This window comes from Rhinatrema bivittatum, chromosome 2 (assembly GCF_901001135.1).
Source record: "Rhinatrema bivittatum chromosome 2, aRhiBiv1.1, whole genome shotgun sequence".
In the NCBI taxonomy this organism is placed as follows: Eukaryota; Metazoa; Chordata; class Amphibia; order Gymnophiona; family Rhinatrematidae; genus Rhinatrema; species Rhinatrema bivittatum.
This window is the reverse complement of record NC_042616.1, coordinates 535,370,941-535,393,555: the sequence shown is the minus strand read 5'-3', so window position 1 is coordinate 535,393,555 and position 22,615 is coordinate 535,370,941. Positions and strand designations below refer to the sequence as shown.

Genomic DNA, 22,615 nt, shown 5'->3' with positions numbered 1-22,615 from the left:
ATCTGTCTGTATGTTCTCTATCGGCTCTGAGAGATACCATGTCACTGAGAGCTGTGCTGGTGGAATTCCACCTGGTGGCAATATCTTGAATAAGATGCTTGTGAGGCATCTCTAAATCAGTCTGATTTTGTCGGAGAACCTTTCCCGCCTTCACACTTCTGTGGAAGTGTGCTGGTATGTTCCTGCACTTTTGTATTAACCTATGCAGGTATTCATTCTCTTTGTCATTGGAATCCAACCCCAGAGCTGACTTCACTACCAGGTGCAGAGTGGGTTCAAAACATCGGATGTTCTTAAAGTGCCCGTCGTTTATTGCCTTAACCATGTTTGCACCATTGTCTGTGGCAAAGAACCCTGCCTGAGGATTCCTGTTCCTCTGGTGTAGTTGTCAGCCCTCCAGCATCTGTCTGATGCAAGCTAGAATATTGGCTTCGGTATGGACCTGGTCCGTCAGGTGGGTGTGCAGTAAAGCCCACCTCTACCTTGATACTTGTTCAGTAATAGAGCTGCTGCCTGCCCCTGCCTCAGCCAGGTCCCACCAGTGTGCTGTCAGGGAGAGGTAAGAGTGTGAAGCATTCATGGCGGTCCAGTTATCGCAGGTAAAATGCACACTCCCCTCTGCCTTAGCTAGCAGCACTTGGATGTGACTGCAACACTGCTTGTACAGGCTGGGGAGGACCTTTCTGCTAAATGTGGTTCTGGAGGGGACTTTGTAATTTGGAACTATGACCTTCAGAAAATGCTTGAAACCCATATTCTCCACTAACTGCAAGGGCTGGTCATCAAGGGCAATCATTTCCCCAGTGTTCCTGGTTACAACTTTTGAGGCTGCCTGCCTCCTACCCCGGGATAGCGTTACCACACTCCACCCCATTTCCTCCATGGTGGATTGTCACTTCTGCCACATGTCAGGGGGTTGCTGGCCTGCCACCTGAATGCTAGAAGTTGATGAGGGCATGGGCTGACTCTGCTACTTTTGAAACACTTTACGCTGCTTGGAAGGGATCCCTGACTGGTACTGCTACCATCTCCAGATGGCAGTGCTGTTGTTGGGTGTTGCCTCTTCATATGATGCGTCATGCCAAAATTAGATAGATGTCCCATTTGCTTATCTCTGCTAATAACCCTGCCACAGTAATTACACCGAGCAAAACATGCGTCATCCGTCACTTTAATGTGGCTCCATATCGTAGATGTCTTTTGTGATCCTCCCTTCTCTAAATCCTTGGAGGTGGATGCTGGCACTGGAGCTGAATTAGTGGGTGCACCCTGAGAAGCAATGCCAGGGTCCTCAGTCACCCTCTGTACCTGCGCTGACTATTCTTCCTCCTCCTCATCAGTTACATCTCTTCCCTGCTGCACTGAAGTGGAGGCTAAGACAGGACTAACTGATCCTCCTAAAGCTTCGTCAGCTATTACTTCTTCTGTTTCTGATGAGAATCCCACACAAGATGATTCTTCATCTGAATAAGAAGCAAACAGTGACTGCGCTACATTGTCGACACTAAGTCTTAGTCGAGACTTCTGTCCCACTGCTGCTTTTGGGTGTCAAAATTTTGTCTGGCATGACTCAGCCTCCCATTCCCTCACCTCCAAAACTACAGGGTCAGAAACAGTTGGTGGTGATGGTGATGCATCATGTTTAGATTTCATTTTTTATCGGATGGAACTGCCTGCCCCTCCAAAGAGTTTATTTATGTATTTATTTAACAGCTTTTTTATACACATCATATTGGTTTACATCATAACGAAGGTAGAAATTACATTAAACAGGGAGAGGGTAACATGAGAACAATAAACAACAGGGAGGAGGCTATGAGGAGGAGCCAGATAACAAGCTAGGAAAGAAAGAGGGGGGGGGGGGGGGAGTGGAAGGATATGAACATATCTACAAAGATTGCAACAAAATGATATATAGAGCATAACATGTTTATAAAGATTTGGGGTGGGTATGAACATATTTACACAGAAGAAGTGGGTAAGAGGATAAACATATTTACATCGAAGAGGGGGGGGGGGGGGGGTCGGGGTGAATAGTGGGAGATGGGGGGCTAGTCCGGAAAGGCCTGGTGGAAAAGCCATGTTTTGAGCATTTTTCTGAACTTCATGGGGCATGGCTCAAGGCGGAGTTGGGCAGGAAGGGCGTTCCATTGGGTTGGACCGGCGATAGATAGGGCCCGGTCCCTGGTTGTGGAGAGTAGGGATGTGAATCGTTTTAGGACGATTAAAATTATCGTCCGATAATTTTAATATCGTCTTAAACCGTTATGGAACACAATACAATACAGATTCTAACGATTTATCGTTATAAATCGTTAGAATCGTGAGCCGGCACACTAAAACCCCCTAAAACCCACCCCCGACCCTTTAAATTAAATCCCCCACCCCAATAACTTAAATAACCTGCGGGTCCAGCGGCGGTCCGGAACGGCAGCGGTCCGGAACGGGCTCCTGCTCCTGAATCTTGTCGTCTTCAGCCGGCGCCATTTTCCAAAATGGCGCCGAAAAATGGTGGCGGCCATAGACGAAAAAGATTGGACGGCAGGTCGTTCAGCGAGGGTTCCGGCGCCTCGCTGAACGACCTCCTGCAGTCGATCTCCTGCCGGCGCCATTTTCCGTACGAAAACGATTCGCGGCGGGAAATCGCTCCCTGACCCCCGCTGGACCTCCAGGAACTTTTGGCCAGCTTGTGGGGGGGCCTCCTGACCCCCACGAGACTTGCCAAAAGTCCAGCGGGGGTCCGGAAGGACCTCCTGCCGTCCAATCTTTTTCGTCTATGGCCGCCGCCATTTTTCGGCGCCATTTTGGAAAATGGCGCTGGCTGAAGACGACAAGATTCAGGAGCAGGAGCCCGTTCCGGACCGCTGCCGTTCCGGACCACCGCTGGACCCGCAGGTTATTTAAGTTATTTGGGGGGGGGTTCGGGAGGGTGGGGGATTTAATTTAAAGGGTCGGGGGTGGGTTTTAGGGGGTTTTAATGTGCCGGTTTTTCGATTTTTCGATTTTTAACGATTTTTAACGATTTTTCACGATATTTTACCCCCCCAAACGGCAACAATACGATTCCCTCCCCCTCCCAGCCGAAATCGATCGTTAAGACGATCGAGGACACGATTCACATCCCTAGTGGAGAGGTGGGCCTTCTTGAGGGGTGGGACTTGCAAGGTGCAGGCAGGGTTTGCTCTGGTAGGGCGTGTCGATTGGGAGAGTTGGAGAGGTTCGGTGAGCCATGAGGAGTCACTTTTGTGAATAGATTTGTGAACGATGGTAAGGGTTTTGAACAGGATACGGAATGAGATGGGGAGCCAGTGTAGGTCCTTAAGGACCGGGGTGATGTTGTCTATTCTGCATGTGTTGCTGAGGAGTCTCACCGTGGCATTTTAAAGTATTTGAAGGGGTTTGATGGTAGAGTGAGGGAGTCCAAGGTATAGGGCATTGCAGTAGTCCAGCTTGGATGAGATGGTGGCTTGGACAACTGTTTTAAGATCATGAGTGTGAAGTAGTGGCTTGAGCTTTTTGATAATGTTAAGTTTGTAAAAACCTCCTTTCAGGATGGAGCTGATGTGAGTTTTTAGGTTCAGGAGGGGGTCGATTAGGACACCAAGGTTTCGGACAGCAGGCTGAGCAGTAAGGGAGAGGGTCTTAGGGTCGTTAGGGGGTAGAAGCTTAAAGGTTTGATGGTTGTGGACGAGGAGGAGCTCGGTTTTGGAGGCGTTGAGTGCAAGCTGTAGGGAGGAGAGCAGGGAGTTGATGGATGTAAGGCATTCCTCCCAGTAGCTTAGGGTAGCGGAGATGGTTTTATGGAGGGGTATGATGATCTGGACATCATCAGCATAGATGTAGAATTTGAGGCCAAGTTTAGATTGCAACAGGTCCCTTTTTAACTTTAATGGGGGACTGGCACTAGTGTCTTTTGAAGTGCCTCCTCTGCCAGTCCTAATCACTCGACCACATCTAGCTTTCCTTGACATTATGGATTTAATGTCACTGCCTAGTGCCTACTGGCTGCCCACAGGCACAGTGCCTTGATATGCACTAATGTAATGTGTGTCCATACACAGAGCTTGTAACTACAAAAGAGGCAGACTGGGGATTTCACTGCACAGACTGTCCCAATAATATACTTGAGTCTGCTAAACTAGCCCAATTTACGATTTTTGACGATAAATCGGGGGAATTCCTATTGTATCGCGCCTCTAACGATTTTTGACGATTTAAAATATATCGGACGATATTTTAAATTGTCAAAAAACGATTCACATCCCTAATATCTACCACTGTCAGAGGGGCACTTTCAAATCAGGGTGGAGTGAGGTGGTGTTACATTGGTCTACCTAGGGCGCTACAGACCATTTTACTGGCCCTGGTTAGATGCTTTCTCACTCTAATGTCTATGACTTACAGAGGGAAGATAAGGACAGGTGCTCAAAAATTAGCTATATAGATTTTCTATTTTCTCTGTTTTCATAAGAAACTTAACTCTCTCTTTAAGCCCTTGGAAAATGGTACAGTTCATAGATAGCTTACCATCTTGGCTATGGGCACCTCTGCCACCCACTGCATGAGTCTATGAGAACCATCAAGGCCCTAAACCCCACCATCTTGCCAGCAAAAGTGTCCCACACCTGTTTCTAGCTGTTCCCCAACTGGTCAAGTAGTGGTCCTCAGTGCTGCTTCAAACATTCCCCAATATGTTGAGCAATGTGTGGATATTACTATCACTGCTACTACTATGTATCAATTTTATAGTGCTACTGGATGCATATAGCACTGTAAAGATATAGATGAGACAGTTCCCACTCAATGGAGCTTACCATTTGGTCAAGACAATCATATGAGACAAATACAGGCTCTTGATAATTTATTTATTTCTAAACACATGGTTTAAATTAACAAGAGTATGATCAGAAAAAGTCAGTGTTTAAGATTTTATTTATTTATTTTTAATTTATATATTTATTGATTTTCCAATTAGATTACAACACAATAATACATGATCAAACCACAGTTATTAACAATGAATTGAATTGAAAAAACATTCATCAATAATCAGCATTTCAATCTAATTATGATATAATCAATAGAAACATTTCTAATTATCACCTTAGAATTACAGAGACATGGCAATAAAAGAGAGCAAAGTTTACAAGAATTTCTCTATTAGCAACCTAGCGTTATACATTCCTGCATTTCTTAACTTTTCATTCACTGGGTAGAGGGGATAATACAGCTGAACTTTTTTGTTCAATAAAAGTTTTTAAATGATATAGGACAAAGAAAATAAAAGTATCTTGTTGTTTTTTAATTATACATTTGCAGGGAAAGCGCAGAGTAAATGTATATCCATTAGATATCAGAAATGTGAATCGTGCGCCCGATCGTCTTAACGATCGGGTTCGGCTAGAGGGGGGAAAAAATCTGATCGTGGGTGATGTGGGTGATGAGAATCGGAATTGGTTCCGATTCACATTGTTATTTTTTTGTAGTGAGGCACGACCCTTTAAAATTAACCCCTTACCTTCCCCCACCCTCCCGAACCCCCCCAAAACTTTTTACGATTACCTGGTGGTCCAGTGGGGGCGTGGGGACCGATCTCCCGCTCTTGGGCCATCGGCGCTATTTTGGCTGCCACTCAAAAATGGTGCCGATGACCCGATTTAAAAAAACCCACCCGACCCTTTAAAAACGACCCCTTAACTTCCCCCACCCTCCCGAGCCCCCCAAAACATACCTGGTGGTCTAGTGGTGGTCCCGGGAGCGATCTCCCATTCTCAGGCCGTCAGCTGCCACACATAAAGATGGCGCCGATGGCCCTTTGCCCTTACCATATGACAGGGTATCCGTGCCATTGGCCGGCTCCTGTCACATGGTAGGAGCACTGGATGGCCAGAGCCATCTTTAAATATGGTGGCGGCCATCTTTAAAGATGGCGCCGGCCAGCCAGTGCTCCTACCATGTGACAGGGGCCAGCCAATGGCACGGATACTCTGTCATATGGTAAGGGCAAAGGGCCATCGGCGCCATCTTTATGAGTGGCAGCCGACGGCCTGAGAACGGGAGATCGCTCCCGGGACCACCACTAGACCACCAGGTATGTTTTGGGGGGATCGGGAGGGTGGGGGAAGCTAAGGGGTCATTTTTAAAGGGTCGGGTAGGTTTTTTTTTTATCGGGCCATCGGCGCCATTTTTGAGTTGCAGCCAAAATGGCGCCGATGGACCGAGAGTGGGAGATCGGTCCCCGCGCCCCCACTGGACAACCAGGTACTCGTATAAAGTTTGGGGGGGGGGGGGGTTCGGGAGGGTGGGGGAAGGTAAGGGATTCGTTTTATAGGGTCGGGGTGGGTTTAGGGGTTTTTTTGGTGTGCCGGTTTTCCCCGCCCTCCCCCCTCCCCCAATTTACAATTTTTCACGATAAATCGGGGGAATTTCTATTGTATCGCGACTCTTAATGATTTTTGATGATTTAAAATATATCTGACGATTGTTTTAAATCGTCAAAAAACGATTCACATCCCTATAGCTTCCTGATGAAACTCCAGGAAACCCTTTCTCCTTAACTGTGTAGTTAATGATAGGTCTGGGAAAATTTTTACCATACTTTCATGAAAAGAGAGAGGATATTTACCAAAATATTGTTTCATTACCTTATTAAGATCTAATAAATTCACAAATGAAACCAATAATACACCCCAATCTATTACCTGATTGTTTGTTAGAGATGTGAATCGTGTCCTCGATCGTCTTAACGATCGATTTCGTCTGGGAGGGGGAGGGAATCGTATTGTTGCCGTTTGGGTGTTTGAAGTATCGTGAAAATCGTGAAAATCGTTCAGCGGCGGTCTGGAACCCCCGCTGAATGACCTCCTGCAGTCGATCTCCTGCCGGCGCCATTTTCCGTACGGAAAACGATTCGCGGCAGGAGATCGTTTTCCGGACCCCCGCTGGACCCCCAGGGACTTTTGGCCAGCTTGGGGGGGCCTCCTGACCCCCACAAGACTTGCCAAAAGTCCAGCGGGGGTCCGGAACGACCTCCTGCAGTCGAATCGTGTTGGTCTATGGCCGCCGCCATTTTGCGCCGCCATTTTGAAAAATGGCGCCGGCTGAAGACAACACAATTCAATTGCAGGAGGCCGTTCCGGACCGCTGCCGTTCCGGACCGCCGCTGGACCTCCAGGTAATTTAAGGCATTTGGGGGGGGTTCGGGAGGGTGGGGGATTTAATTTAAAGGGTCGGGGGTGGGTTTTAGGGGGTTTTAGTGTGCCGGTTTTCCTGCCCTCCCCCTTCCCCCGATTTATGATTTTTTGACGATAAATCAGGGGAATTGGTATTGTATCGTTGCCCTAAAGATTTTTGACAATTTAAAATATATCGGACGATATTTTAAATCGTCAAAAAAGGATTCACATCCCTATTGTTTGTACTTTCTAAGAAATTAGTGAGATTCCCTTGAAAGGGTGTCTCTTCTACATTCAAATTGGGGTTTTTATTTGGTAAAAAGTAACAATAACTAATTGTAGGCAATTCATTTTCAGTGAAACATAGTACTTCTTTAAGAAATATTTGTAGCGTTTCCATCGGTACCTCACCCGCTACCTAAGGAAAATTAAGTAGACGAAGATTTAAACACTTAATATTATTTTCAAAAATTTCAGTTCGTCTCGATAGCAAATCTCTATCCTTTACTACTGCAGCTTGAAATTCTACATTCTTTTTTCCCATTTCCTCTAAGGTTTTAATTCTTACTTCAGACTTATTTATGACAGTTTGGATAGCCATTACATCTTGAGCATTTTTCCCTGCAATCAAATCCATCTTTTTCTCTAACCCTTTTATATTAGAAGCCATCATTGCCATCATATCCCAGAATAACTCCAATGTTACCACAGAGGGACGTGTCAGGGTCTCTAGGGCTCCACTACCTCCTGCAGCTTGATCTTCTTCACCTATCACAGTTTCCTGAGGGGACTGTGCTCTAAGTTCTCTTATCAGGCCCACTTCAGAATTCTCTGCACTTGGGTCTCCTGCACCAATAACTCCAATCGGCACTTTGGACCCAAGGGTGTTATGCAGCTCCAGTGTGCTTCCCAAGGATCCCTCAAATACCCTCTGTATTGGTGGTAATCCCAGATTAGGACTCAGCGAAGCCTCCTCTATAGAATTAAACCACCCTCCCATTTGGTCTAGTTCAGCAGTATCCTTGGCTGCTGGATTTAATGCAGGAGCATTCATGAAACGAACAATCTCCTGCTGTATAGGAGACAGGAGAGGTGTTGAGGGAAATACCCTCACTTTTCCCTTTTGTTTTGAAGGCATATCAAACAAAAAGAAATTGTTTCATACCAGCAAGCTGTTTGTTCCCTCGCAAACAACACCTTGAATTTCGTCTCTGGGGCAGTTGCTTCACCAGCCAGAATTTCTCCTCTATCCTCTCTAATCCGAGCTAAGCCGAGCAAATCCGCGCGCCCTTAGGCGCGCACGGCATTGGTGGTACACCGGAGACGGGGGCGAGCCTAAGAGACGCTGATCTTATGGGCGTCTTTTGGCTCCTCCCACTGATGGGGGTTGGCAGCAAATAATTCAAACAAGGAAAGCTGGAGTTCATCAAGGTGCTCTTCTGCCCAGGAATCAGCTGCAAAAGAGCCCTTCACCGACGCTGATCTTATGGGTTTCTTTTGGCTCCTCCCACTGACATCGGGGGTTGGCGGCAAACAATTCAAACAAGGAAAGCTGGAGCTCACCAAGGTGCTCTTCTGCCCAGGAAACGCTGCCAGTGTTTAAGATTTTAAAAATTTAGGTGTTTATGTGAGATTTTAAAATGGCCAGGGATGGAGTATTGCATATGGAGTCTGGAATGCTTTTACAGGCCTACAGTACAGCAAGATGGGGAGTAGGGAATCAAGAGTTGGCAATGGAGAAGAAGAGCACAGAGAAAAGAAATTTGCTTGATAAATTGAGTTTTCCAAGGAAGGAAGTAGAGGGAGAAGAGAAAGCAGAGGCAATAAATTGCTGCAGAGCGAACATGTCAGTGAGGAGAAGTTTAAATTGTATGCAATTAAAGGATGGCAAGCCTGAGTAGTGACTCGAGAATTGTGAAGTGTCATTGAGAACTGCCATTCAGTGAGGAGCAGCTGGCAGAAAGTTATGAGGTGAGAGGGTTCAAGGAGACTTGGCAGGGCCCTTGGTTTTTCCATGAATGCAGTGGACACAACAGCCCAGGGAATGACCTTTAAAAGGTAATCAGACTGGGGATTGTTGTAAAAGGTGATCAGCTTCTGGAAGGGAAAGGAGCTTGGCACTGTGACCAAAAGCCTAACTCCTGCCTTAAAATAGCTGCTGGTGTGCTGATCCTTCCATGCTGACCCAGCTCCAACACAGGACTTAAATTTCATATACTAAAAGGGCACACTAAATTTAAGTCCTAACACTGTGGGCTTAGATTTTGCTCACACCTTTTCATTGGTAGCTCAAAGCAAATCACTTTGAGGTATAATAGGTATTACCCTATTATCAGAAGGCTGACAACGTAAGTTTTCACCTGAGGCAATGGCGGATGAAGTGACATACCCAAGGTCACAAAAAGCATCAGCAGGATTTGAACCCTGACATCCCTAGGTCTTCATTTCCTGCCTTAACCGTTAGGCTACGCCTTCACAATCCTAAGAGGTTATTTCCATATTTATTTATATTGCTTCTTTTGTGACAATTCAGAGCAGATTACTTTCACTTATTGAATGTATTTAACTTATTTAACTTTATTTAACTGCTATGCCAATGTAGGCCTACTAAGTTTTAGCATACTCACATACGAGTATATGGTAAACAGCACTGGTTTTGTCTCATGTTAAGGGATTTGTAAACATCATGTTGTTTAGCATGCACAGTAATAGTCCTTACCTTGCATGCGTAGCATAATGCATCTTTAGTTTGCAGGCTTCATATATTTTATGGTCCTTTTAACATGGCACAGCCAAATTTATTGAATTGGAAATGTATATATACACACAGTGCAGTAACAATTCTGAGAGTGGTACTATTACTTATAATTGTATCACTGCTGTAAAGTTATTGGTAGTAAAATACAGGCTAGCAAATTCCAATGATAAATATATTACATACAATATGATAACTGAAGCAAAAATATTGCAAATATCAAGTAATCAAACATTTTTACTCGTATTTTCCTTTTTCGACTACCCCTATTAAAAAATTTGATTTTGTAACACATATTTGAGTGATAAATTTAGTAAACAGTTTTTATTATAATTTATTTAGGTCATGCAAGATTTTATTCCGTATATCAACAATATCTGTGATGAAAAAGGTTGTGTCAATGACTTATACTTTGAACTAAATAAATGGTCATATGAAAGTAAGTTTTCTATAACTATACTTTTACAATTGTAGTGAATATAATTTTAGATCATTTTTGTAGTCTGCTGTACCAAACCAAATATTAGTACTTTCTAATTCCTCATTAACTATTCTTTGGTTTTATATTTACCAGCAATATGTTTCATCCTCTATAATAGAAGATGTGGCTTGCTTCAAGAAGGATGCGGAGAAGATAATCTGATTTTTATAAAGTCTGTCAAAGAGGTAATACAGCTCATTTGAATATTAGTGTAATCAATAACAGTATAGTACAGAGAATTCACTTTTATAAAATCTTGATAGAGGGAGCCCCAAGATGGACAGGACCATGGATACTTGACTGAGTCCCTCTTCATCTTGTTAGGATCCCCACCTGGTGTCAGGTTTTCTCTTCCCACTGGGGGAGTGAAGGTCATTCAGGTGGGAGGTAATCTGTGGGGCTTGGGTGTGTTATCTGGACAATCACTGTTCTCTGCAAGGCTGTTTTGACATTAGCAGGGTTTCAGTGCTTTCTGGCATTTCCTATTCTCCCACCCTGTTTGTGAAAATTGAGAGTGAAATTAATGGGGGGTATCATTAAGAGAAGGAAGAGTAAGGTTATTCTGCTTCTTACAGCTTAGTGTTTGGAAGGATTCATGGTATCACAACCTCCAAAGTATCAGCTTAAAGGCAAGTCCCATATTATTCCAGAGTGGGCTCTGAAAGGATAAAGTTGTACAAGTGATACTGTCATGAACTGTTGGCATTTTCTGGAGCTCAGCATTGCTTATTAGGGACTTGGGAACCTGTACAGCCTAAAGTTATCACAGGCTGTGGGTACAGTTAGAAGTGATCCACAGAGAGTATGTTACCTCATTACAACCAGCCGTGTCACATTGTTTTGTTTCCTTCAGATTTCCAGACACTATCACCTCAAGGTCCCACTCCTAGTCCATGCATATTAGTCTTTCAATGTTCTTATCACTGAAGCGGTGTGCAGAATGTCTTACCATTTGTCCATTTCAGTTTTTAATATTCACCAGCACCACTACTATCAGCATCTCTTCAAGTTGGTCTTGGTACCCTAAGGTGTTTCCTCCTCTCTTCTTACCATGTGCATAAAGCACTGCATTCCCTTTTCAGGCTTGATCTGAGAGGGACGTACTATTTTGAGCTGTCACAGAGTTTATAAAAAAGCTTTTTGGCTGCTTCTAATTTAGGGCCTAATTCATCAAGGCATTTTCCCATAGATACAGAATAGGAAAAATGTCTTAGTGAACCAGGCCCTTAGTCCGTACTGCTTTGGTATCATTCACTATGCCAGTCACCAGAAAAAGACAGGCAGTGCCACTTGCTGCTTTAGGAAGTTGCAGCAGTGCTGGTGATTCTTTTGTCTTTCCTCTCTAGATACAAGTGAGGTGACTAAGCAGTGCAGAGAGACTGAAACTAAGAGACTGTGCCACGCTACCAGTCTTTTTTCTGTGGGGAGTCTGCCGGCACTAGTGCAAAGATTAGTAATATGCTTAAATTCAGTGATCACCATGTCTGACCTGAGGTCCTCCTTCCACTGCTACCCTTGATGTACAGCTCAGGGATTTTACAGCTACTCTTCTTGCTACGTTGCTTTGCTCCTACCACCTCAGTTTTTATTCATCACCAGCACCACTGCTGTTGCCACCACTCCAAGTCAGGCTTGGTACGTTAGGGTGCTTTATCTTCTGCTCTGGCTATTTTCAAGGATTTTTCCAAATACTCCTTCCCCTACAGTACTTGCTGACTTTTGGTGTTGCCCTGCCCATCCATGAATTTGCCTTCTTGCTGCACCGCTCCTTGGGCTTTTGATACCATGCTTCCTTTGTAGTACTTGCCATCTCTTGTTCTTACCCTGGCTGTCCATTGTTTTACACTCCTGATGAAACCCTCCTTGGACTTCTGATACCATTCTTCCTCCACCTCAGCCCTCGAGCTACACCTTCGAGGTTTTATGGCTACTCTTCTCGCTCTGTTGCTCTGCTCCTATCATTTCAGCTTTTAAATAATCATCAACTCTACTGCTGCTGCTGATGCTGCCCCAAGCCAGTCTTTATACTTAGGGTGCTTCCTCCTCTACTCTAGCCATCTATGATATTCTTTTCAAATCCCCTTCCCCCACATTAAATGGCAACTCTTGATCTTGCCCTCTTCATTTCTTTACACCCCTGCTGTAGCACTCTTTGGGCTTTTACTGACTTTATTTATTTATTTATTTATTTATTTAAAATTTTTATATACCGACATTCATCCAGGATATCACATCGGTTCACAGTGTAACAAAAACAAACGCCAGGCATGGCGCTTTACATAGAACAAATGAAACAAGTTAACCAATGAATAAATGAGGGAGTGAATAACAAGGGGAAATTTGCATTAAATAATAATAATACCTTGAAAGCTGAGGCAAGAGAAATAATATTTCTCTTGCCTCAGCTTTCAAGGTATGCCTGGGGCATTTGACAACTCTATGCAGTTTGCAATTCCCTGTACTATGTCTTGGGGCCTAGTGCTCATCAGCCTATGTTAGCTCTAGAATTACCACAATTATACAGGTTAAGGGTAAATTCAAAATTGATTCAATGAGCCATTCCCAGTTCCATTGTACCAGTCATATGCAGTTTAAAAGTGCAAGGCTCCATCTTTGATAAAAGCCTTTGCTGCTGGACTAGTAGATCAGCCAAGAAGTTATAACTCTTACTTGGACAGGCATCTGTCACTCCAGTGACTGCAAGGTTCCTTCCCATTCCCAATCCTCTTCCCCTACAGTACTTGTTGACTATTGCTCTTGTTCTGGCTCTCTGTTGATCTGCACTCTTGCTGCAGTTCTCCATAGATCCATACCTAAGTTCATAAGCCATTTATGGTTTCACTATACTGACTGTGCACACTTATAAAGATCATGGCTTAGTCTTTAATAAAGGCATATGCTACTAGGCTGGCAGATCAGCCAGATAGCCATAGCTCTGACTGGGACAAACATCCCCCAATCCGGCTGTCTATAAGGTTCTTTCCAAATCCCTCTTCCCCTCCTATACTTAACATGCAAAAACATTATAAAATAGTGAATGATGGCAGAAAAAGACCAAAATGGCCCTTCTTGTCTGTCCAGCAAATTTTTAAGATAGCAGTAGCTGCCACTCTGTTCAGGCTACCCCCAAAGTTTCTGTTAAGGGTAGTAGCAGCTGCTGCTACATGCCGACTTTTGGTCTTGCCCTGGCCATCTGTTGGTCCTCGTGCTTGCTGCATGCTACTCATCAGGCCCTTCATTTATTTATTTATTTATTTGACATTTATATATCACTTATCAACATTGCTATGTGATTTACAAAAAAACATTCACAAATTAATGTTAAACAAAACATCTTTATAAATCAGAAGCTAAAACAAATAAGTTAAAAATCAATGACAATCAACAAGACAAAAATAGAACATAAAACACTGTCCAACTTGTTCTCTAAGGGGCGGATTTTCAATGGCCCGCGCGCGCCGGCGGCCTATTTTGCATAGGCCGCCGGCGCGCGTAAAGCCCCGGGACGTGCGTAAGTCCCGGGGCTTTTGTAAGGGGGCGTGTCGGGGCGTGTTGGGGGCGGGGCCTACTGACGCGGCATTTCGGGGGCAGGCTGTGGCATTTCGGGGGCGTGCCTGGGGGCATGGTATCGGCCCGGGGGCGTGGTCGAGGCCTCCGGACCAGCCCCCGGGACCAGAGGACGGAGCGGGGCTGCCGACCGACGTGCGCAAAGTTACACCTTCTTCCAGCAGGCGTAACTTTGTCGACAAAGGTAAGGGGGGGGTTAGATAGGGCCGGGGGGGTGGGTTAGGTAGGGGAAGGGAGGGGAAGGTGCAGGGAGGGCGAAGGAAAGTTCCCTCCGAGGCCGCTCCGAAATCGGAGCGGCCTCGGAGGCAACGGAGGCAGGCTGCGTGGCTCGGAACGCGCAGGCTGCCGATTTTGTGCAGTCTTGCGCACGCCAACCCCAGATTTTATAAGATACGCGCGGCTACGTGCGTATCTTATAAAATCAGGCGTACTTTTGTTCGCGCCTGCTGCGCGAACAAAAGTACGCCCTCGCGCAACTTTTTAAAATCTGCCCCTAAATGAGGTGGCAGATAGGGATGATCCTTGTGGGACTCCCGTATTCAATTATTTTTTATCAGAAAGTGTATTTTTAATTTTAACTTGGAAATATCTATTGTTAAAGTATGAAAAGAACAATTTGATTATGGAGTTAGTCAACCCTATTTCAGATAATCTTTCAATAAGTATTGAATGATTCATCGGGTCGAAAGCTGCAGTGAGGTCTAACAATATAAGGAAATAATTTTTTCCACTGTCGAATCCTCTAAGAATTGTATCAGTGAGTGCAAGTAGTAAAGTTTCAGTGCTGTGGTGCTTTCTGAAGCTGAATTGTGATGGAAATAATATATTATTGATTTCAAGATGATCTGTAAGTTGTTTTTGAACTACTTTTTCTAATAATTTTGCTAAGAATGATAAATTTGAGATTGGGCGGTAATTGTTTAGTAGTAAAGGATCAAGCGAAGATTTTTTTAGAATTGGTTTAATTATGGCACTTTTGAGTATTTGAGGGTAGTGAACTTCTTGCAATGAAAGATTAATTATTTTTGCTATGGGCTTAGCAATCAAGTGTGCAGTTGCTTTATTGCCGAAATGGGAATTTTATCTAGGGGATGTGTTGCAGGGTTCAAGTTTTTAATCAGATTTTCAATTTCTATAAATGCAACCTCCTCAAAGCTGGACCATTTTGCATATTCCCTTATGCCCATGGTAATCCTATTTGAAGTGTTATTATCTAGTAGAGATGTGAATCGTGTCCTTGATCATCTTAACGATCGATTTCGGCTGGGAGGGGGAGGGAATCGTATCGTCGCCGTTTGGGTGTTTAGAGTATCGTGAAAATCGTTAAAATCGTGAACTGGCACACTAAAACCCCCTAAAACCCACCCCCGACCCTTTAAATTAAATCCCCCACCCTCCCGAGCCCCCCCCCCAAATGCTTTAAATTACCTGGGGGTCCAGCGGCGGTCCGTAGCTAAATCGGGGGAAGGGGGAGGGCGGAAAACCGGCACACTAAAACACCCTAAAACCCACCCCTGACCCTTTAAATTAAATCCCCCACATGCCTTAAATTACCTGGGGGTCCAGCGGCGGTCCATAGCTAAATCGGGGGAAGGGGGAGGGCAGGAAAACCGGCACACTAAAACACCCTAAAACCCACCCCCGACCCTTTAAATTAAATCCCCCACCCTCCTGAAGCCCCCCAAATGTCTTAAATTACCCCGGCTGAACGACCTCCTGCAGTCGATCTCCTGCCGGCGCCATTTTCCGTACGGAAAACGATTCACGGCAGGAAATCGCTCCCGGACCCCCGCTGGACCCCCAGGGACTTTTGGCCAGCTTGGGGGGGCCTCCTGACCCCCACAAGACTTGCCAAAAGTCCAGCGGGGGTCCGGAATGACCTCCTGCAGTCGAATTGTGTTGGTCTATGGCCGCCGCCATTTTGCGCCGCCATTTTGCAAAATGGCGGCGCAGAATGGCGCCGGCTGAAGACAACACGATTCAATTGCAGGAGGCCGTTCCGGACCGCCGCTGGACCCCCAGGTAATTTAAGGCATTTGGGGGCATTTGGGAGGGTGGGGGATTTAATTTAAAGGGTCGGGGGTGGGTTTTAGGGTGTTTTAGTGTGCCAATTTTCCTGCCCTCCCCCTTCCCCTGATTTACGATTTTTTGACAATAAATCGGGGGAATTGGTATTGTATCGTGGCCCTAACGATTTTTGACGATTTAAAATATATAGCTATGTTGAATAAGTTGGAAATCCGATCGTTTACGCCTCATCATTTTTTTAAGTTAAAAAAAATAAGTTGCGTTTTCCATTTAAGTTCAAAACGAATGCACACCCCTACTATTCTTTCCATTAATGAATTTGCTTTAACTTCTACAAGTTTAACATTATTTTCTATGTGTTAATCGGCAAAGAACTGTTTTATAATCGTGTATCTCACTACCTTATTAGCATAGTTAGAGAAGATAAAGCCATCGCGGAAAGATTAAATGATTTCTTTGCTTCAGTGTTTACTGAAGAGGATGTTGGAGAGGTACCCGTAATGGAGAAGGTTTTCATGGGTAATGATTCAGATGGACTGAATCAAATCACGGTGAACCTAGAAAATGTGGTAGGCCTGATTGACAAACAGAAGAGTAGTAAATCACCCGGACCGGATGGTATACACCCCAGGGTTCTGAAGGAACTAAAAAATAAAATTTCAGACCTATTAGTAAAAATTTGTAACTTATCATTAAAATTATCCATTGTACCTGAAGACTGGAGGATAGCAAATGTAACCCCAATATTTAAAAAGGGCTCCAGGGGTGATCCGGGAAACTACAGACCAGTTAGCCTGAGTTCAGTGCCAGGAAAAATAATGGAAAGTGTTCTAAACATCAAAATCACAGAACATATAGAAAGACATGGTTTAATGGAACAAAGTCAGCATGGCTTTACCCAGGGCAAGTCTTGCCTCACAAATCTGCTTCACTTTTTTGAAGGAGTTAATAAACATGTGGATAAAGGTGAACCGGTAGATATAGTATACTTGGATTTTCAGAAGGCGTTTGACAAAGTTCCTCATGAGAGGCTTCAAGGAAAAGTAAAAAGTCATGGGATAGGTGGCGATGTCCTTTCATGGATTGCAAACTGGCTAAAAGACAGGAAACAGAGAGTAGGATTAAATGGACAATTTTCTCAGTGGAAGGGAGTGGACAGTGGAGTGCCTCAAGGATTTGTATTGGGACCCTTACTTTTCAATATATTTATAAATGATCTGGAAAGAAATACGACGAGTGAGATAATCAAATTTGCAGATGACACAAAATTGTTCAGAGTAGTTAAATCACAAGCAGATTGTGATAAATTGCAGGAAGACCTTGTGAGACTGGAAAATTGGGCATCCAAATGGCAGATGAAATTTAATGTGGATAAGTGTAAGGTGATGCACATAGGGAAAAATAACCCATGCTATAATTACACAATGTTGGGTTCCATATTAGGTGCTATAACCCAAGAAAGAGATCTAGGTGTCATAGTGGATAACACTTTGAAATCGTCGGTTCAGTGTGTTGCGGCAGTCAAAAAAGCAAACAGAATGTTGGGAATTATTAGAAAGGGAATGGTGAATAAAACGGAAAATGTCATAATGCCTCTCTATCGCTCCATGGTGAAACCGCACCTTGAATACTGTGTACAATTTTGGTTGCCGCATCTCAAAAAAGATATAATTGCGATGGAGAAGGTACAGAGAAGGGCTACCAAAATGATAAGGGGAATGGAACAGCTCCCCTATGAGGAAAGACTAAAGAGGTTAGGACTTTTCAGCTTAGAGAAGAGACGACTGAGGGGGGATATGATAGAGGTGTTTAAAATCATGAGAGGTCTAGAACGGGTAGATGTGAATCGGTTATTTACTCTTTCGGATAGTAGAAAGACTAGGGGGCACTCCATGAAGTTAGCATGGGGCACATTTAAAACTAATCGGAGAAAGTTCTTTTTTACTCAACGCACAATTAAACTCTGGAATTTGTTGCCAGAGGATGTGGTTAGTGCAGTTAGTATAGCTGTGTTTAAAAAAGGATTGGATAAGTTCTTGGAGGAGAAGTCCATTACCTGCTATTAAGTTCACTTAGGGGTAGATTTAAAAAAAAAGCGCGATCACATACTTTTGTTTGCGCAGCAGGTGCAAACAAAAGTACGCTGGATTTTATAAGATACGCGCATAGCCGTGCGTATCCTCTAAAATCCTGGATCGGCGCGCGCAAGGCTGCCAATTTTGGGCAGCCTGCGCGTGCCGAGCCGCGCAGCCTGCCTCCGTTCCCTCCGAGGCCGCTCCAAAATCGGAGCGGCCTCAGAGGTAACTCTCTTTCGCCCTCCCCTCACCTTCCCCTCCCTTCCTCTACCTAACCCACACCCCCGGCCCTATCTAAACCCCCCCCTTACCTTTGTCCCTAGATTTACGCCTGCGAGAAGCAGACGTAAATCTACGCGCGCCAGTGGACTGCTGGCGTACTGTCTTCCGACCCGGGGGCTGGTCCGGAGGCCTGGATCACGCCCCCAGGCCGGCGCCATGCCCCCGGTCCCGCCCCCGAAACCCCGCGCACCACCCCCGAAACGCCGCGTCATCTGGTCCCGCCCCCTGCCACGCCCCTGACATGCCCCCTTAAAAAAACCCCGGGACCTACGTGCGTCCCGGGGCTCTGCGCGCGCCGGCGGCCTATGGAAAATAGGCCGCCGGCGTGCAAGGCCCTGCTCGTGTAAATCCGGGCGGATTTACACGAGCAGGGCTTTTAAAATCTGCCCCTTAGAGAATAGCTTCTGCCATTATCAATGGTAACATGGAATAGACTTAGTTTTTGGGTACTTGCCAGGTTCTTTTGGCCTGGATTGGTCACTGTTGGAAATAGGATGCTGGGCTTGATGGACCCTTGGTCTGACCCAGTATGGCATTTTCTTATGTTCTTATGTTTCTTATAGTTTTCTGCATTAAAACTAATGCAAGATAGTTTACACACAATAAAAGCACTGTAAATGCATGTTATATTAGGTTCCACGTGTTAAGAGAATTGTTTAACATACATTCATATTTGCAATCATGATAGCACACTTTAGTACATTGGCCCCATATTATGCAAAGCATTTTATTTGCCTAATCTGGTAAATAGTTTTTGCTGAAATTTTTCCTGTGTCAGATTAGAAATGAATTGATCCCTGAATATTTTATCAAACATAATTGAAAAATGAAAAATGAACTATAAACCAGTAACATATTTTCTGCTTTAGATGATGAAATATTTAGGGCCTTTGATGGTGACCTCTGTCAATCTCCACAGAAAATTTAATACCTTGCAGTGGCAGAAACATACTCAAGCTTGGGATGACATATTCACAACAGGTAATGTATCTGGTATTTGGATTTGGATATTTAATACATCTTCTTAAGAGGGAAAAGGAAATATAAAAAAATATATATTAACGTAATCTGTTAAACAATAGAGAATATAAAAGTGAAATTCCTAAAGTCATACACAGCATTGGTGTTAGACTTGGGATTAGGACATAGAGAGGGTAATTTTATAACTATCCACATAGGACTAAATTCAGGCTAAAATGTACTACGGGCTTTAGCTGAATTTTCAAAGCAGACGTGCATAAATCCGCTTTTGTAGATTGTCTAGCTATGCATATGGACATACAGGTGCAAAGCTGCACATGCTCCTGAGAATATGGAACTTTGTAAATGTAGATTTACACACATACTTTTGAAAACTGAGAATATGCATGTAAATCCCCTCCACCCACACACACACACACACACCCACCAGCTCCTGAAATGCCTATTTGAACTGTATGTAAAATATGTGCAGAATTGTATTTTGTATATCATTTTACATTGAGTTGATTTTCAAAGCACAAATCAGGCACATAAAACAGTGTTCTATGCACTTTAAGAGCTTAGAAAATCAACCACAGAAAGTATAACTCTCAATTTCATAGTCTAACCACAAGACTACCAGGTGCTAAATTTAAAGAACTAGGTGCCTATTTTGAAAGGATTTAATCTCTAACATTGGGAGATAGGCTCTAAAATTGGCTCTTTTGAAAATTCTGCCATTTAGGATGCTATTTTCACTTGGTACTTACATTTAAGTGCCTTAAAAGTGGGTAGCTACAGGGATGGAATTAGAGTGGGGATAAAATTAGATACTTAGCAATGATTTCCAGCACTAGGCTCCTAATTTCAGTTCCTAATTATAGGACAATCAATTGCAGAACTGAATTTAGGTGAATTGCTGCTAAAACAGAGGATAGTTCAATTTTTGGACTCCAATGAATTGCATGGTTTTACGAATGGTAAATCTTATCAGACAAATCTGATCAATTTCTTTGATTGTGTAATCAGAGATTTGGATTAAGGGAAAGTGCTAGATGTAGTATACTTGGATTTTAGTAAGGACTTTGACATGGTTCTGCACAGAAGAATTATAAATAAATTGTGTGCCCTTGGTATGGATTCTTTTTTTTTTTTTTAATTTAATCTTTATTAAGTTTTAAACCATATTACAAAGCATAAAAAACTTTGCAGAAAATTATGTATCATGTTGGTACAAGGAAAATCAATATATATTAATCATTACTTTAAATGCTGCAACATATATTCCCCAACACTCTACAACAACTTAGACCCCAAAACTTGGAGAGCGGGGGGGGGGGGGTGTTGCTTACAATTTAAGGAGAAAAAAAAAGGAAATTACTTATTAACACAAAAACTTTGGTTACCAGAGTCAGCAGCTATTTCCTTTATAACATTCTAACTGCTACCTAGAATAGGTAGTATACGCTTGGCATCAACAAAATTTTTCAGTTGCTCAGGATGGAAAAAGATGTAACTATTGTTTTCAAACTTCACAACGCATTTACACGGGAACCTCAATAAATATGTTGCCCCCATGGCTATTACTTCTGACTTCAGAGCTAAAAAGTTTTTACGCTTAGTTTGAGTTGTTTTTGTGAAGTCCGGGAAAATCCTTATCCAGGATCCCATAAAGGTTTCCTTAATCTTTTTGAAGTACGCCTTCATAATTACTCCTTGGTCAACTTCATTGAAGAAAGATATTAATAGCGTAGTTCTTTCAGCTATTTCGTAACTGGAAGATTCTAGAAAGTCCGTCAGATTCTCCAAGACATTCTGTGGCATTTGATGGTTTAACTGAGCTTTACGCACAGGCAAAAAATAAACTTTTTTCAAAGGGGGGATTTTCTCTGGAGCTATTTCCAATATATCAACCAGGTAACGATTTAAGGTAATTTTAGGTATCTCTCCGATCACCCTAGGAAGGTTTATTATCCTCAGATTCAAATGTCTTAGAAAATTCTCAATGTTTTCAATCTTCCTGTTTACCACTCCGTAATCTTGTATTATATTTACTTGCACTTCTTTTATTTTCTTCACATCCTTTTCTAACGTTATAATTTTCTCTGGTTTCCTTTCTATATCCTTCATAGTTATTATTTAATGTTTCCAGCTGTTGTGATACAGTATTTATTTTCACAGAGCACTCTGAAACTGTTTTTGCTAATGCCGAGGTCAGACTCCATAGTGAGTCTAAAGTCACCACCGCTGGTTTTGGAGCAAAAACGCTCAAACTGAGCGTGTCAGAGCTTACCCCCTCCTTCTTCTCCTGGCTCCGACCGTCTCCTGTTGTCGTCTCTCCGATTTTCTCAGGAGGAACGGGGGTCATCATCTCAGCAGTCCCCTCGATTCGAAACTCTAACTGCTCCACTCCGGGAGGTAGAGCTGAACACGGCGTCGATGTTCCCCGCTCAGCGGGAGGTAAACGAATGTCAGGCGTGGTGAGGGATATTTCTTCCGAGGTCGGGTCGCATTCTCCTCTCTGCAACTCGGCTGCCGGACCTCTCACTCCCTTTTTCTCTGCTTCTACGATACACTGCGCGATGGTTTTTTGCCCGGTGGGCTGGGAAGGATTAGAAGGGTAAATCCTTAGCTTCCCCTTGCGTTTCGGCGGCATTTCTGCTCAAATGAAAAACGATTCAGAGTGAAATTCTCCGGAGCAAGTCACAGCGTTACCGGTCTGGTCGCCATCTTGGCTCCACCCCCGGTATGGATTCTAGAGTGACTGATCAGGTTAGAAATTGGCTGCATCAGAGGCGACAAAGAATAGTGGTAAATGGAGTTTTCTCTGAGGATGGGGTTGTTACCAGCATTGAGCATCAGGGATTGGTCCTTGAACCATTTCTTTTCAACATTTTTGGGAGTGACATAATGGAAGTATTGTCAGCAAAGGTTTGTCTTTTTGCCAATGATACCAAAATCTGTAACAATAAACAGGTAGTGGATGTATGGAATAGCCTCCCAGTGAAGGTTGTAGAGGCAAAAACAGCATCTGAATTCAAGAAAGCATGGGATAAATACAGGGGATTTCTAATAAAATGATGAGAATTATAATGTTAAATTAGTTGAATGGATGGGAAGACCGGATAGGCCATATGGTCTTTTTCTGCCATCATGTTTCTATATTTCTATGAATATAAAGGGGGGAGAAAGGGAGAAAAATAAAACCATTTTTTAAGCAGATAAAGATGTTTTCTTACATAAAACCTTTTTCTTAATGTCTCCTTAGATCTTAACCAATATTAAGTATTAG

General features: G+C 43.6%; 1 protein-coding gene across 1 annotated transcript in view; it reads left to right on the top strand.

Moving 5' to 3' along the window:
- LOC115083348 (1,25-dihydroxyvitamin D(3) 24-hydroxylase, mitochondrial-like) overlaps window positions 1-22,615 on the top strand; it is a 91,086-nt gene that overhangs the window by 41,823 nt on the left and 26,648 nt on the right. The window contains exons 7-9 of the mRNA XM_029587149.1: window positions 10,273-10,369; window positions 10,505-10,596; window positions 19,233-19,344. Coding sequence (XP_029443009.1) covers window positions 10,273-10,369; window positions 10,505-10,596; window positions 19,233-19,344 — 301 coding nt within the window. The remainder of the gene's footprint in view (window positions 1-10,272; window positions 10,370-10,504; window positions 10,597-19,232; window positions 19,345-22,615) is intronic.